The sequence below is a fragment of the Sphaerodactylus townsendi genome, linkage group LG10, assembly GCF_021028975.2.
Source record: "Sphaerodactylus townsendi isolate TG3544 linkage group LG10, MPM_Stown_v2.3, whole genome shotgun sequence".
In the NCBI taxonomy this organism is placed as follows: Eukaryota; Metazoa; Chordata; class Lepidosauria; order Squamata; family Sphaerodactylidae; genus Sphaerodactylus; species Sphaerodactylus townsendi.
In genome coordinates, this window is record NC_059434.1 from 22,808,473 (window position 1) to 22,826,389 (window position 17,917).

Here is a 17,917-nt window from a genome sequence, read left to right on the forward strand (position 1 = left end):
AGTGAGTCTGTCATGATGGCTTAAGCACAAACATATTTCATTTAAGCACAATTACAATCAAGTTTCTGGAGCTGTCCATTTATAATGGCTTTTGAACAATTTCAGTGCTTTCCATACTGTTCAGGCGTTGTTTACCTTTCAATTATGGATGAATTATAAATATTGCTACTTTCTGTAGCTTTTGTCAGCTCCCCTCTCTCTGGCCCCTTCCGCATATGCAGAATAATGCACTTTCAATCCACTTCCAGTGCACTTTGCAGCTGGATTTTACGGCGCGGAATAGCAAAATCCGCTCGCAAACAATTGTGAAAGTGGGTTGAAAGTGCATTATTCTACATGTGCGGAAGGGGCCTCTGAGTGAATGTTGCCAATCTGATGGTAGCAATTAATTCCATGTTACTTCATACTTCCCTAGATTTCTAAGGCAGGGAGAGACAGATATCCATCTTGCTTTTGGACCAGATTAGCGCTCAGAGAATAAAGTTTGGGAAGACAGGGTCTTGATGAATAGTGTGTATTATTGTAATCTTGCCCTGCATTCCACTGGTAGTCCCAAACTTACATGGAAGTTAATGCAAGTGTTGTCACTTTCGCCCAGAGGTAGATAAAGCTGTTTAAGTGGTTGTGATCTAACCACTTTTTCAGCCAATGAATAAGGAAGGCAGGAGTCTCCTTTAACCACCCCAAAAGACTATGCTGGGGACCATGGAATCTGTCATGTGGGCTTGGGGGGGGCGGGCTGTGGTAAGGAGGAAAGTTGGGCAAGATTGAATTGAAGCTTTCTGGATTCAACCCAGTGATTGGAAACTTTCTGACATGGAGGCAGAGGTAAAGTGAGAAGGGAAAATCAGATAAATGAGAGGTGCTCAGACTATAGATTATTTTGGACTTTCAAAAACATAGCAGCAGCTGAACTTCATTTTCAGTGTTACGCTTTACTGAAGTATTCCTCTTTTAGCTGTCTATGCACTATTGCTCAATGTAGGCATAAATCTAAAGGACAGGCTTGGGCTCTGAGGCCTGGTTCAGACTGAACCCAGGCTAAGGGATCAGGATCAGGCCATGCAACTTTGCTCAGTCCCTCCCTTGCACGCTGTTCCCTTCTCCTCCCTCAATTCAAGTTGGGTGTTGCTTGAGCAGTACTAACCTGTGTGAAACAGAAGCTGTACATACTCCCAAAATCATGTTAAAAACCTGGCTTTGGTCAGGCTTTTCAAGGTCTAGGATTGCCCCTAGTTTCACTTTGAAGCAGGCCATGACCACAGGGTCTCCGTCATATCTAAATGCTCTTCAAGTTTTGATATGCCTGTATAATTCTGCCTTTAGAAGAGAAGAGTTTGAATTCATACTTTTCTCAACAATATGGCATCTTACAGTGGCTTACAAACTCCTTTCCTTCCTCTCCCCACAACAGACACCTTGTGAGGTAGGTGGAGCTGAGAGAGTTCTGAGAGAACTGTGACTAGCCCAAAGTCACCCACCAGGCTTCATGTGTAGGAGAGGAGAAACACACCTGATTCTACCAGATCAGAGTTTGCTGCTCATGTGGAGTGGGGAATCAAACCGAGTTCTTCACTCTTAACCAGCACGCCCTGTTGGCTTTACACTTAGACAGGTTGTTAGTTGTCTGGTATCTTAATATACTGCCAGTGCCATCCTAAGAAAACTGTCCTTTGAGTAAGCCTCATTAAATAGCTGTGAAGAAGATCCTGAGTAGATCCACTCCGGATTGCTCTCTGCTTCTTGTCTCAGAGTGTTTTACTTCTGAGGCTTTCTACCTTTTTCTCTTATATAGAGCAGTCCATAATTATTGTTCCGTCTCTGTTTAATAAACTGCAGCGCTAAATTATTTGCCACAAACTTTTAGGAAGAGAACATCAGGTCAGGAAAGCCTATCTGAAAAGCTAGCAACCCACTGTGATTTTTATTGTTATTTTTAAAGGCAGACTGTTCAGGGGTGAGGACTTTGTGGAAAAAGAAAGACCTTTTAAAGATGACTATTTGAAATGAAACTCTGAGTTGTCTCTTAGGTTGGAAATTAAATCTGGCAGCTCACTGCATTGAGTGTCTCAGTGTAACCTTTCCCAGATTGAATGGCGCATGTTTGGCTGGTGGTTTGTTCTTCTTTCGGGTGCGCGGACTATCCTCGGTTTTGGCCTGCAAGAAGCTTTTAGGCTGCTCAGATAAATAACACATTTTGTCATGCAAAGTGGCCGACACCTCTTCCCTTTGCAATCCTTTATAGTGTAGTGAGAATCATTTCTTCAAAACAAAATTTATTTTTCAGCTGCTGCCGCCAGAGCTATAACTGCTTTTCATCTGTTTTTTGCTTCTTTGTGCTTCATAGGTAGATACAGTCCTAAAATCTTTGGTGAATTTTGAGTTGTATCTCAAAGGCCTTCTTTTCTCTCTTTAGACAAATATAACATGTCTTTGTTTCAACAGCTCTGCAAAGGCAGAAAAAATTGCCCCGTGTTGCCTTCAAAACCAAACAGCAACTTCATACTCCAGCTACCAAAGGAGGTAATTAGCTTATAGCCTCTTACTGAGCTGCAGCAAAACTCAGAAAAAATCCCAAACCCTTGGCTTAAACTTCTGCACTTCAAATAATGCATGTGGAGACTAACAATTCAGCACATTTGTTGGTGAATGTAATGTCATAAGTTTCGTATTGAGATTGTTGCGTTCTTCAGCCATTAGCTGGAGGGAGCGCTTTGATTCTTATGAAAATAAACTCTAAAGTCCCAAATCTTATATAAGTTTAAAATTAATGAGAGCCATTGCTTTACGTCCGCACAAGACTTTTCTTAATAGGTGAATGTAATCACAATTGTGTCAGGATTTGATTGCTTTCTGCTTTCGAGGCAAAGTTTAGCGATGCATATTAGTTTGGAGCACAACCGTCAGTTTCTTGCAATGGCTTATATTTTTGGAGTTTATTGCCTAGCTGAAGGTGTCTTAATTTCAAGGCTTAGAACTGGAAAAATTGACTGCTAAATTAAAACAACTATTGACTGTATTGTCAAAGGCTTTCACGGCCGGATTCAACTGGTTGTGGTGGGTTTTCCAGGCTGTGTTGCCGTGGTCTGGGGGATCTTGTTCCTAACCTTTCGCCTGCATCAGAGGGCAACAGGCACAGTGTGTAACAGACTTCCCTCTGTGATACATCTCTGAAGATGCCAGCCACAGATGCAGGCGAAATGTTAGGAACAAGAGCCACCAGACCATGGCCACACTACCCGAAAAACCCACCACAACCAACTATTGACTGGATCTTTTATCTAGAATTAAGTCCACCCTCTGTTGGCATAACCCTCAAGAATTTCAGCCATCAGAATAGTTCATAAGGAGTGTAATTCATTTGGCTAATTCTAAAGAGTCCAATTAAATTAATTCAGATAGTTCTTGTTTTGAAGGGCTAAGTATTTGAAGTAGTCCTACCATTGTAAAACGCACATCCATTTTTAAGCCACATCTTTCATTGTTGTCTTTTTTATAATGGTGGCACTTTCTGTACATTTTTTTTCTTTGCAAGTTCTTTTGGAACAGCTAGATGAAATTCTTCAGATCTGGAGATTTTGCATTCTTTCCAGAAATCAAGAGTTTCTCTTGGTCAGGGCTGTTGGCTTGGGCAAAAGTCAAATCCATTAAATTGTATTAAACTTCAACTTGTGAAGACTTTGAATAAAATACACCCACATGATTTAAATAAGCCCTTGTTATAAACATATGGTATTGCCTGGTATCAGTTCAATGCACTGATAGCTCCTGATAGGTTCTGCAGAGAGAAGTATTTCTTAGAATCTGCTATCCGATACCTTTTTGTCTAAGGCCCTTTCCGCACAGGCTAACAAAAGTGGGATAAAGTCAACGCGTTGGCTGGGGCATGTGCCTTCGCATGAAGGCGCATTTTTTTTCTTTCCCCGCCTTCGAAGCGCAGGACTGACCCCCTGAGCCATGATGCGGCCTGTTTTCCCTGCATGGCTCAGCAGATGGGAGCCGGGGAAGGGTTTTTCAAGAATCTCGATTTTCGGGATTCTCTTGCTCAAACATGCCTCACAGCTGCAGTCGTTTACTCGGTCATAGCTGCAAGGTGCATTAAAACAAAAGAATCACAAAAATTGCGATTCTTGAATAACCCGGGTTGGGGGAGGGGGAAATTCAAAGTGGATCCACATTAGGAGTGGGATCCATGCAAAGCTCCCCCCCAACCCAGATTTTTTTACTGGTGTTACCCTGGTGTAATTGGCCCATGCAGAAAGGGCCTGAATGAATTCAGAATTGAACCTGAACCTTATGTGTGCAGAGCATGTTCTGTACCCACTGAGCTACAACCCATCCTTATGGGTGGAAGCTCCCTACCTAGCAGGTGGAAGACCATTAATGTATCAGTTTCTAGATATAGGCCAAGTCCAATCCTGCTGGATAATTCTGCTGTTACTGTTGCTTGTTTATATGTTAGATCCAGACATCCACATATGCCATGGAAAGGAGTTGTGGTGCCTTAACTTTCTTTCTGGCACTCCGCTCACTCAACCAAAAGCCATTTCTGAGTATTGGGAACTTTGAGAACAGCATAAGGCGTGGTATGGGTGGCTACAGTGGGAAAGAGGCATTGAGATTGAATAATTTCACAACTCTTGTTCCACAAGCAAAAGCTCACCGAATAATGGCAGGCAGAATTTCTGCCAGTTTCACCCTCCCACTGCATCTACCCATGATGCATGTAACAGTATTCCTAAGAGTCCCCAAATTTCTACATGCGAATTTTCAGTGGGTAAGAAAGAAGGAGTTCTGGAAAAGATCCCTTCCATAAGCTTCATTCAGATCACCTCTGGTGATCTGGATCTTGCCCAATAGGCGCAATTTCTCAGTGTAACTTGTATTTTTCTCGCATTTTGAAACAAGGTGTATTAAAGAGCACTTTGTTCCGTAATCATTTGCAAAAGCCCTTGCAGAATATGCACATAGAGCCTTTCAAGTATCTTAGTATAGTTTGAAGTTTCTCTGGTTTCATAAGTTAGTTATATATTTGCGGTTAGTGAACTGGCTTGTCCAAGAGCTGTACATAAACTAGAGACTGGTTCTTGTTTCAAACTATGGCCCTTTCTGCACGGCAACGGTGCAGGAGTGTGTCGGCATACATAATGCCGACCCCCCCCCCCCCGGGACCGTTCGCACAGATGGTAGCAGGCGGCGGCACAGCCTTTGCACAGGCTGCGCCGTCGCTGAATGCCTACCTCGTCTCCTGGCCTCCGGTGCATTGCAGAAGCCAGGGGACACCACCCCCCACCCCCCGCAGGCTGGAGCGACGGCTCTGGAGTCGCAGGCCAGGGGCGTGTGTCCCCTGGCCTCTGCGACGAGCCGGAAGCCAAGAGATGAGGTAGGCGTGCAGGGACGGTGGGGGGGGGGGATGGTGCCTTCCAGCTGCTGCCGTTCGCACCGCAGCAGTTGGAAGATGCTGCTTCCGAAAAACCTTGCTCCCTGAGGGGGTTGCGAGGCCGGCGGTGCTGCGATGCAGCGGTGGTGGCTGTGCAAATTCCTCCCCAGGGATGCTGTTTTTAGCGTCCCTGGGGCGCTCTTTCCCGCCCGTGCGGAAAGGGCCTATGCTTCTTTCTTTTAAAGCAGCCATGTTACCTGCCATATAGATTTCATTTGTGATTTTTGGGTCTTCAAAGGCCATGTGCATTATGAGTTACTGGTATTATCTTGAACTTGATCTTTTCAGGATATTTCTAGGTACCTGAAGGGTGGTAGATAAGCATCATCTCTTGTCGGCCTCCTACATAGATTTTTAGCTTCAGGTCATGAGAAGGTATTCATACATTTCCCACACGGTTAGAAGAAACCATTGATAGAGGAAAATTATTACGCAAGAAGATAATAACGTTTCCTATGTTAGTTGCGTACTTGATGCAAATGTATGGTGAAACTGACATCTGTGTCAATTCATGTAGCTTATGAAATAGCCATTTTTATTCCAGTATTCATGCAGGAATATGAGAAAAATTTTAAGTCCTGGGTTTTAATTTTGATAAGGTATCGCCTAACCTTTTCTTGGAAGGTTTATTGTAACTCTTCCTGAGTTCTTGATGATTTAATAACTGTTACAGCTAAGAAATGTAAGTACTGTACCTCATTAATATACTTTCCAGGCTCTTATTATCATATGGCTACATGGAAGGTAACAAAACTAAATTCACAAGGAATGAGAATCTGATTATCATTATATTTTTGCCCAAGGCTTGCATACAGAATATTCTAGTTCATCATTAATATTTTGACCTACTTAAGTGGAGTTGTTTGTAAAATATCTAGCATGAGACTAGGACTGATATGAGTTAGATGTTTTGTAGTTTACTGGCAAGTAACTGAAAGTTTCCTTTACGCTCAACACTACATACATTTTCATAAAAAGGTAAATGTGTATAAATTCATACAGCCCTGGGTTTGCATAGTAGATCCAAAGAGTAGGGGAATTTTTTCTCACACTTAAGGATTAGTGGAGCTGAATCAAATATGTAATTGTTTGCTGACCAAGGATAAAAAATGTATTTATCAGATATATCCAGACTAGAGATATGAAGGCCCAGGGAAAAAAAACCTGGGATTTTTTTTCAGATTTTCTGATGGAAATTTTGGGGAGCACTAAAAAAACAACCCATACTAAATATTTTTCTATTTTAGAATTAGTGAAATTCTCTTAAAGATAAAGTGGGCATGCTGTTGATGTACATAACTCTAAAATCCAAGATGCATTTCAGCACCCAGAAGGGTACCTACTCTTCATGAGAGGAGAATTTACCCACAGATTAGGTAGCAAGTATCTTACTGCCGTACCTTTCTGGAGGGCAAAAAAGTTGGTGGAGGTGGGGCAGAAACTGTATTAGGGCCCCCGTGGAAGACTAAAAGTTTGATTGAGGACTGAGCTTTCTAACCAGGCAGTAAAAATTAAGATAGATGTGCTAATATAGCATAGCTTGCAGTTTTCTCTCGTGTATGAAGTATATTTGCAGTTTTGCTTGTATAAATTCCATAAATATCAAAATTGCATTTTTATTGTTATGTAAGTTATAAATGATGTACTGTATGCTGATAAAGCAGCAAAGTAGCCCAGGTTTCATATGATTGTAAATATTGCATATATTTAAAATTTTCTTAAATATTCCATTCTTCCCTCAAACCTTAAGGTTTTTTCATTGCTTCAAAAGTTCTGAAAATTGTATCTCTCTAAATCAGACTTTTTTCTGTAAATTCTAACTTTAAGGGTTTTTTTTTCCTGTTATTTGCCCTTATCTTTATTCCTTTTGTTCTGACTAGGATTATTTTAGGAATTTGGCAAAATGACCTCTCTTCATTGGGATCGTTTACAATTTAAGATGTTGGTTCTTAAGCTGGTCTCTCTCGCTGTGATTGTAAATCTTGCCAGAGCACAGTCGTGTGTCTTCCAGGTCAATGAAACAAATCTAGTGACTGTTGTTAAGACAAATAGCAAAGCTGAAATCCCAGGTATTGTTTACCAGACTGTTTAAAATCATGGTTTAATGAACAGAATTAGAAATCACATGGCAGTCATACCGTTTTGGGCCATATTGTTTGTTAAACATCATGGGCCTACCCTCCACAGATCTGCAGTTCTCAACAATCCTACTTACTAACTGCAAAACAAGGCAAATACATTCAGCTTTTTTTATCCCTAACCTCTGGCACGTGGTTTTGGTCCAGTGTCTAATGGGCAGTCCAGTTAAGTAAACTTGGGGAACGCTTCTTAATTCCTTCTAACAGAATCTTTCAATCCAATCTGAAACTTGGAAGTTCAGACTATAAGTGGCTGGGTGTTATACCTTCCAGAACAAAAACTGCCTGAATATGCTAGGTTTTGAAACCCTAAGCAAAGTGTTGAGGACCACCAGCTCAGTGGGCCAGACTACTAATCCCCCCCCCACCACCTTTTTCCTTGAGATTGTAACTTATATTTAACTTTTTGAGGTTCTGCGGACGAAGCAGTCCTGCTTGGTCATTTCACGAAGCATCGTCACTGGGTTATCATTTTCTTTCCCATAGTAGAATTTTGTTTGGGTCTTTGCACTGCCACAGCTTCTGAAGCTTTCTTGCTTTCCTCTAAAGAATGGATAACACGTATTAACGCTGCTAAGGTCTATTAATAAAAGTTGTCCTAGATTAACAACATCTTTTCCTTCTTTGGGCCTGTTCCATACTGAGAAGTTTAGATGGCTGGGTTTTGAATACTATAAATTCTTTGGTTTCTCAAGAGAAGAGGTACAGTTCACATTGCATGGTGCACTTTAGTTTGCTTTCCCTTTAATAGAGCTAACCATACCCTTCATGCATTAGGAAGCTGCTTACTGCTCAGTAGTGCTGTATATATTCGTAGTATGGACACCATTTTCCTGTTGGTTTAGGATTATTCAAAGTGCTCTCTGCATGCTGCCATTATGGGGTTCCTTTGGAAAAGTCCTGCCTTGAGCAAAGAGCCAACGTCTGTCTGCCACGTGATTCTCGCTTTAAAATGAGCTGTGCTGAAAAGGAGCAGTGTGAATATGCAGATGTTCTCTTTGCAGATGTGGGTCTGGATCGATGTTCTCTGGCAAAGACCTTCTATGAGCTAGGGAGTCTATTAATAACGGCGTCATGCTGGTCATAGCTTGGATCTCAAACAAAGAGATTCTTCTTCGAGCCACGTGCTTCTGCTTGCAAAGGATCTTTTTGTCACAGTAAAGTTCACAGCTGTATGCAATATGTTGGCAGTGTGGTTTGGTGATAACTGAAGTATTATACAGAGTCAGCTTGAATGTAAAGGACTATTGATAGACTAGCCTGGCTCATGTGGAAAGAAAGGGGAACAGAAATTAATTATTTTTCATTTTAGAGGCTACATTAACCTAGAGAGATCTCACAGATTTTTTTATCTTGCTATTTATTCATGCAGCCCATCTGTAAACATTGCTGTATTGTTCAGTGAGCTGTGTGCTTTATCTTTTTGTGAGAAATCTCGCCATGTATTGTGCTGAAAGTATATGACAATTCATTACAGGTTCAGGAGCTTTATAAACCTGCACTTACATTTGAGAGCAGTCAGACAGCCCACTCCCTTCATTTAGGAGTTCTTGTATGTAGTTCATGGAATTGTCTTTTCTTAAAGCAACTCACTATGATTGCCCGTTTCTACCTCATTTCCACTATCAGTTCATCAGTATCTCATTTCATAACGTTCCTATGAAATAATTCCTCCAGAAACGTTCAAGGAAGAGTTACCATCTCCATTTGTGTCTTTCTTCAAGATTCTTTTCTACTTTGACTGGTGTTTTAAAGTAGTAAATGCAGACTTCCTTGTGTGCTAACCTTGTATAAGGAGCTCCTGGAGCTTAGATCCCAAGAAGTTTCTGTGTAGGAGTTTGCAGAAGGTAGCTCATTTCCTTGGAATATTGGCCTAATAAAACATAGCCCTTCTCAGTGGGTGTAGCTGTACTTCCTGGATCTCTTAAAGGGGTGGTCTACATAGATATGTGATTAGTCTGCTTCATTTTGAGTTTAACTCTCAAATATCATTTTAAATTTAGATTGTAAGTGTCCTAACATCCCTGCTCCCCCCAGTCACAGGATATTTACAATCTAAATTTAAAGGAATCTTTGACAATTAAATCCACTGTAGGGAAACTGATTGAAATTTTCAAAGCTCCCCTCCATTATGTAAATTTATGCACGTAAACAAAATTTCTGGAGTACATTACAAACAAATTTACTGCATTACTTCATGAATAGATATAAGTTTTTCTGTCATTCTAATACCATCTTAAAAGGTAATAAAAATAGCCAGAAGTATCCAGTCTCGGGAATGTTGTGGAAATGCTTGAATTCATAACTTCTAAGACATTGGCCACATTTTCTTAAATTATGCAAAGGACAGTTCCAAAGGTATGTTTGGTGTATGAGGGAAATGTCTGTCTTCAGAGCATGTATAAAAGGAACAAATTAACTGCAGAACTGAGTACTATACAAAATAGATAAAGCAGCAACTGAAATAGCAATGTAAGATCATGATGTGGTACTAGAGGGATCAATGTAAGATCATGATATGGTAGGAACTAGAGGGGCAATTTGTAACAGTCTGCTGTGTTCTTTTTTGCAAGTAAAAACCGGTTAAGAGCTTCATGGTGTCTGTTTTGGCATTCTGTTTGGACTCTACCATATGCAGAGCACAGTTCAGACACTCTAACACCAAGCCAAAAGAAATCAAAAGGCCAGGTCAAGGAAGCTATGCCAAAGGGCATGCTTGAATGGCAGAGCCGTGACCTTTCTGCTCAGTTCTTCTTAGACCACTTTGGCAGCAGCATTTTTGAGATTTTTTTCTATTGTGAATGGAGCTATTTCTTTCTTCTGTTTTCTTGATAGTCTCTTTTCACTCATGAGATGGATAGCTTGTGCAGCAGATCCCCTGTAGAGGTGCCTCTAGAGCTAGAACGATGAAAATACATCTTTCATCGTAGCCAGTATTAGCCGGCCTTGGAATTCATAACCCGGGACAACCTGGTCCTTCCCAAGTGCTGTTCAGACTGTACCACTGAGTTCGTTTTGCTTATGCTCCCTCACGTGCCACTAAAAATGACCTACCAAAAACTCTGTGGGCCTCTTAGACAACTTGCACTTTTCTAGAAATATATACCATTCTCTTTTCAAGACCATGTCTCCTAGTACCACTCAAAAGAGAAGTTGGAGTCAGTGCTCTGACCTGTATTTCAGGTGACATTCTGGGAAATTGTGCATAATTATACTTGCTGCCATTCTGCCCAAGTATTTGGTTCACCTTAGTCAATCTCAAGGGTGCATACTTCTCTGTATCAACTTGACTGCAACATCACCAATTCTTCCATTTTACTGTAAGATTTCTGTTACTAACATCGTATACTTCCTTTTGGGTATTCCACAGCCGCTCTAGTTTTCTTGAGATGTGTATGGATTACATCCATGTACCTCCAACACCTGGGGACATCAGTCTTCCCTTGCATAGACGGTTGGCTTGTTATGGCAAACTCCCATCCTCTGTCAGTGCGTGCTCATCATTCTGTGTTTGTATGCAAATTTCAGTAATATCTGCAAGGAAGAAGATACCTGTTTCTGTACTTAAACTTGAACAAAACTGTTCTGTACTCTGCTATGATTTTCCTGCCTGAGATCGCTAGGTTTCATTTTAACCCATAACTAGTTTTGCATTCTTTAGACATTTGCAGAGCATTGGACTTCATATACAAACATTATGTCCTTCAGAAAGGACCTCTAACTTTGTTCTTCCTGTGGTGGGATACAGAAACTCCTGCCTGAGTTTCACTGGATAATGTACCTTATTAGGCTTTATGATAACCTGGTATGTCATCTACTCCCCACTTCCATTGGGACTCACTCTACAAGGGTAGTTGCTACTTTCACAGCCTTTGACATCTTGTTGCCTGATGTGCGTATTTACCAGCTTGGTACTTTGTCAAGGGCTGTTAAGCTCTTTGGCAGGAGAGTGTTCACCTGTGTTTTTCTAGTCGCCCCAATTCCAACTACCAAGTATGTCAAAATTATTTTCCCAGAGAACATGAGCAACGCCAAGACTACTTAAGTGTAACTAATAATCTGTAGATAATCATCTGTGCAGACACATACCCCACCCTCCTTCCACACTGTAGGGCCGGCTACATCGCTGTAGGGTAGAACTGAGCATGCTTTTTTGTTTCCCCATTGCTCAACTTGGGCCTCCCGGTTTCTTTTAGCTTAGCTGTAAAATGTTCTGGCTTAGCACAGAGTTCCAGAGGTGTGTTTGCACAGAGGACTGCTCAGAGAACACAATTTACAGGTAAGGAGCCTGCTCTTGCTGAAGCTGTTGAGATGGATGCCAGACTGCTTCTGAGACTGACGGAAATTCATTTTTCATACTGCTAACATCAGTGTAATAATCCCTCCAAGTTGAGCTCTGTAAGCATGAAACAGACTAAATGCTTCTTTCTCAAAAGATGGCTAAAACTCTTTATGTTGCATTCTGTGCGAGTAAATAGCACATTGTGGGTGCCTTTTAGGTTCTGCTGGTTTTTGAAATGTATTTTGCAACACTGCCTACAAAATGACTTTTCTATTTCATGATCTTCCAGTTCCTTCTCCCAGCAAGTTTCGGTCTCCAGCAGCACCATCTCCTCTGGCGCTGAGACAGCCGGTGAAAGCATTTAGCAACCATGGACCTAGTTCTGCTGCTCCAGAAGCCACCCAGCTAACACACAGCAGCTCTTCACCAGGGCCTTTAGCAGTTCCAAGTACAGCCTCTCCAAGCACAGGCAACAACATCAATAGTGCTACGCTTACAAGACCTGCAGGGACAACAGGGATGAGGAGTGGTTTGCCAAGACCTAGTGCCCCCTCCACTGGGAGCATACCAGTGCCTCGCAGCAAACTCGCACAGCCTGTTCGCAGGTTAGTCTGTTATGCTCAGCCATCTTTGCATATAACAGAAGAGTTTGGATGATAAGTTTATTGTTGAAATGACATGGTCATCACCGGCATGAAATAAAAAACATAAGCATAAAATGCCAATAAACTCTGCAATCATAAAATGCCAAGAGTGGTTAATTAAATTGTCCTGGAGCCATTAGTTGAGCACCTTGTGGGGGGTGTGTGTGTGTGTGTGGGTGTGTGTGTGTGGGGGGGTGTGTGTGGGTGTGGGTGTGGGTGTGGGTGTGGGTGGGTTGTAGGCAGTCCCCTTTGATCACTCAAGAAGCTTATGCTGGAGCCCATGGGGCTTAGAGTGACAGAAGCCACGTGGGAAGGGGGCTGTCGTAAGGAGGAGAATTAGGCAAGATTGAGCAAAACAAAAACAAAAAACCACCCGGCTGGATCAAACACCATATACCATGTTTGGATCGAGGATAGAAATCCCAACGTTTTAAATTTGCCCTCCAAACTGAGAACTAATCAAATAAACCAATGCAGCTCATGGATAGATGTCTTGGAGTTTTGGCCCTTCCTAACATACTCCAGATTATTTAACTACTTACTGTTCGTTGTCATTGTGCTCAAGTACAAAGTCTGAACTAATTTTGCCAGATGAAAAAAGTAGCTCACAGATTTGGTTTATGTAAAGACCGATTTCAGAGGAGCAACTGTTCGTCTGCTGCAGCCGAGACAATAGTCTTGTGATACCAAAAAGGCTAACAACTTCTTTGTGGTGTAGGCTTCCACGAGGTGGAGTTTAGTTTGCATGCGTTTGATAAAGTGGTTTTAGCTTATGAAAGCTTTTATCACACAACTTTTGTTAGTCTTTAAGGTGCCACAAATCTGTCTCAGATGTCTTAGCAAGGGTTTTCTTGTTTATGCATATAGATGACCAACTTCTTAGCTAATACCCAGGTATATTAATATTATCCACACTGCCACCTGACTTTTGTGAGACGGAAGAGCCCAGACCAGCTCAGCACCAAGAGTGGGGGTAGTAACTCTGCTTACTCCATGCAAAGCTCTTGTTAACCAGTGTACATTTCAGTGTGATTTGTTTATGTTGTTTGCTTTAAAAGTCTTGCTTTTCTACAGGGCAGGTTATCCTGGGCAGTAGCTGATCACACAGAGACAGCCTTCTTGTGCACTGCTTTAAAATGGCCACCTTGCAAAGGAACTTAGGATATGTTTACACAGCACAGAACAGAGCAAACTTGCTGAAGCAGGACTCTGTCTGCACAGTATCTGAATGAGGAGACCTCCTGAGAATCCAGTGAAAGCTTTCTGGATTTGCTTGCAGGAAGAAGAGTAGGAAGTCGTGTTTAATTGTGAGGATTAATTTTAGTGCTTGGCTAAGGGGAAAAGAGGAGCAGTCTTTTTTTTTCCAGCAAGGATCTGCCTGCTTGTTCGCCTCCCTATCGGATGAGAAAAATTATCAGGCAAGATTGATAAGGATTATTTTGCTGGGCCTTTGTGGCCGGCATTCTATTCCCCACCCTAGCCATGGTTCTAAATATTAACACTGATTAAATCTTAAATATTGCCCTTAACAGTGCATGTTTGCAGGTACCCAGACTAGGCATAAACTCTGAAATGAAAAAGCAGTTGGTACTGATGTGTTAAATAAAATAACCATAGCTGCTAAGAAGCCTGAGCACTTATGTGTTTTTATCGTTATGCTTTCACATGAATACATTTTGTGTTTCAGAACATTACCAGCACCCAAAACCTATAGCAACATGAAAGACGAGAGCTGGAAGGACGGCTGCTACTGAACTGCAAATAGCTCAGCGGGTGCTCCCTCCTTCACCTGGCTAAATGACAGATCGATATGCAGACCGATCAGATAAGACTTTGCGGGGTTTGTAAATCCCTAGACCTCTCTGTCCTTAATTAGCACAAACTGGCAGAGATTATAAAACAGCACTTTAATGACATTAACAACATCAGATACTTTGTGATCACTCAAATCACGTATTTTTTTTCACCTCTGGAGAGCCCTCACCCCTTCTTGCTTCTTAAAAATTATTATAAATGCTCACATGGGTAGAATGGCCAACATCTGGGTGTATATATAACCTAACCAAATGCCAAAGAAATGTCCATCCAGAGAAAAAGCAGCATGTAAAACAGTAAACTAAAATGTTCTAAACAAAACATGTGATTTGGTTTGGCTTAATTGCAGCAAAGTGCATTGTGTGAAGAAATAATATGTACATGTTAACATATTAATCAATGCACAAAAATTGGATTGTTACATGTTACTATGATAACGAGGTGGTTTAAAACAATTGTGGACAGTTTGGATGGAGAAAATGTAGCCACAATAAAGCAGTTGCTTCTGAAGTCCCAATATAAGAATGGCAGGGACATCATGCTGTTGTTTTACCTTTTCCAAAACAATTTTGACGCATTCAGTCTCTCCCTATCCTGAGTGGGATATATTGCATCCTTTTACATTGATGTATCTGGATCTGTGCTATGTATTTGGATTGCCAAAAGGGCTTCGTATCAGTTGTAAAATCTTTCTAAACCTTACAGTTTCTGGCTCAGGAAAGATGGCCTTTGTTATCACAGCCACGTTTTTTTAAAAAAATACATGGCTCATGTTGTTTCGAGTAGTCCTTGTTTTAACAGGAAGTTTCCTTGCAAAAGAAAAAGTATCCATTCAGAAATCACACCACAGTGCTTGTTGCCTGAAACTCAGCTGGACTTGCCTATAGATTAACATGAAGCAAAACCAACTATGCACCTGTAAGCTAGAAGCTCTAAGGAAATAAGTTGTACTGTTGATATCAAATGACATATTCATGTAGGTATTGTTTCACGGTATAAGGGAGTTTTCTGTACCCTTCTAAAATTTTGATTTCCTAAATTTATTTTTTAATTGTAAATACTTTTACAAAGTTATTGCCTATGTTAGTATTTTTAACTATGTACTTTGCCTTACACACCTGTATTTTTCATTGCTGGTAAACCTGCCACATGTTTACAAGGTATTCAGTTCTTCTAGTGGCTTTTCAGACTTACCAACACTTACCACTGTTTTTGCATATCCTTGTTGGAAGGATACCTATGCAGCAGAAATACTGCTATTAATACCCAAAGTGCCCCCACCCCCATTTGGGGTCCCCGGGCCATATGTGGTGGGATGACAGCTGGTTGGGTGCTAGTCACTTTCAAAGAGGAAATGCCTCTGATTTAGGGGCTCTCACTCTGTACAATGGGAAGTATGCAGAAGTCACAAAGTACATAATGAAACAAGTAGTTCGTCAGCTAAACTTGTATGTATTAACTGAAGAATCCCATTGGTATATTAGGTAGGTCACACTTAAATTTCATAAATGCTTGCCTCTTAAAACAGACTTTAAAATCTCTTTATGAAGAGGGTACTTGATATTGGAATTTCACAGCACTCGGATTTTTATCTAGTCTGTATATATTAGTGGATTAAAAGCCATGCAATTTTACTTGAATTGGAAAAGTGAGCAAGATCTCTTAATAATGGATTGCAACTCCAGCAGTCTGATCCCTTTATTGATCAAAGAGAGGCCTCTTCCCATGTTTTCGTTCTGAAAAAATTCTAGGATTCCTGCCACTTTCTAAAGGCACTATCTAAGAACAGTTTGAGCGCATGTCACCTGCCAAGAACAACTCAGCTGGGGCTGCTATACAGCCTTCTGGTTTTCTGCATAAACCAGACTTGAAGGTAGACGGAAATCTCTACCCCACATTTTTATACAAGGTGATTCACAGAAGCATTTGCGTGGATCACAAGCAGGAAGTTAATGATAATAGTTTCTTTTCATCTCCACACCCGGTTAAACAAACATCTAGTGTTAAGGGGTGTCTTCCAAAATTTACGTATCCAGTAACTTATAAGAGAACTGAAAGGGATGACACTGGAGACATGTGCTATATTAGTCCAATCATATTTAAAGTGCTGAGCAGAAAACAATATGTGGTACCCAGCTATTTTAGACAACTCTATCTAGCCTCGTTAACAACTGCTCTAATCCGATATCGCATTCTTCAGAAATGAAGAAATGCTAATTGGTTCTTTTATTAGGAAATTATTTAACTGATTTGTTTTATTCAGAAAACTCAGATGTTGCCTTCTTAACCAATCCACACGACCATATTTTATACACTTTTTATAAAGCTCAGCCATTGTGATCATTTCAAAGGCATATTACACTCTGCTACTGCATCGTAACAGACATTCAACAAATACAAATTCCTGAAAGAAGAAAACTGCCAGTTTACTAGGGGAGACTTTTTGTTACCAGTTGATTACTGGGACATCCTAGGGCTTTCTGTGTTTAGAGGTTTGGGTATATTGAAGAAGCGTGGAAACATGAATTTGATAAACTAGTGCCTATGATTTACTTAATTTATGTTTGATAATAGTAGTAAGGGTTTTATGAATGTGGATTATTATTATTTTTGTGCCAACAGCTGAGAATTGTTGTATGTATGTAGGCAGAAAAGAAAGAGTTCTGCTTCCAAAGTTATTTAATTTTTTTTCCTCAGTGTTTGAATGTTTTTCTAAGTGTTAATAAAAGTTAAAAAGGAAAAATATAAATATTATTACTGCAACACTCTGACTCCTTTTTTAAAGAAAAAATAAAATTTGTATGCAAAATGAACTTTCTGAAGTTTCTTCGGGTAAATTAAACTTTCTTCAGCTGTGCTAATTAAGAATGGGACCCTTTCTCTCTCTTTGTGGCATCATTTTAAGACATTTTAGGGGGGATACAGCCAAATTAGACACAGTAGCAACAACCTATTTTTAAAATGTGGATCTGTCCTCTTCATGTATAAAGTATGGCTGTGGGATCCACAGTCTGTCCCCCAGGCTCATTCCGCACATGCAGAATAATGCACTTTCAAACTGCTTTCAGTGCTCTTTGAAGCTGTGCGGAATAGCAAAATCCACTTGCAAACAGTTGTGAAAGTGGTTTGAAAACGCATTATTTTGCGTGTGTGGAAGGGGCCCCAGTTTCCCTTCTTTCTTAGCTGAACTCCAGTACCAAGCTACCAAGTGAGTCTTGCTAGGAAGAAATATGCCTATAGTGAGATTGTGAGGGAAGTGTTCACTGTCGTACATCCTGCACCCCTCTGCTCTTACTCAACTGTGCAACCTGTTACAAAATGTCTCACATGCAGCAGAGTATGGCAGTACTTCAATTGCTAGCATGTACACTCTGCATAATTGAACCAAAATTAATGCAGTTGGAAAATGGTTGGATCCAACCCACCATTTCTACAAACAAGAATAGATGGAATGGGAAGCAAAGGCTTATCTGATATGTTACTACTTTATGGTAAGTTGAAATGGGCTTGTTTCCAAGTCGGTGCTCTTCCAGCAAGGTGGAATTGTGCACAGAGGAAGACCACAGACAACATTGGAGCTGGGCTGCTAGGAATGCTG

General features: G+C 40.9%; 1 protein-coding gene across 1 annotated transcript in view; it reads left to right on the forward strand.

The window, feature by feature from the left end:
* Nucleotides 1–17,073, forward strand: part of SLAIN2 (SLAIN motif family member 2) — a 37,868-nt gene extending 20,795 nt beyond the window's left edge. Inside the window, 2 exon segments of the mRNA XM_048508879.1 lie at nt 12,150–12,465; nt 14,192–17,073. Of these exon segments, the coding sequence (XP_048364836.1) occupies nt 12,150–12,465; nt 14,192–14,258 (383 nt within the window). The 3' untranslated portion in view covers nt 14,259–17,073.
* The last annotated feature ends 844 nt before the right edge of the window (nt 17,074–17,917 follow it).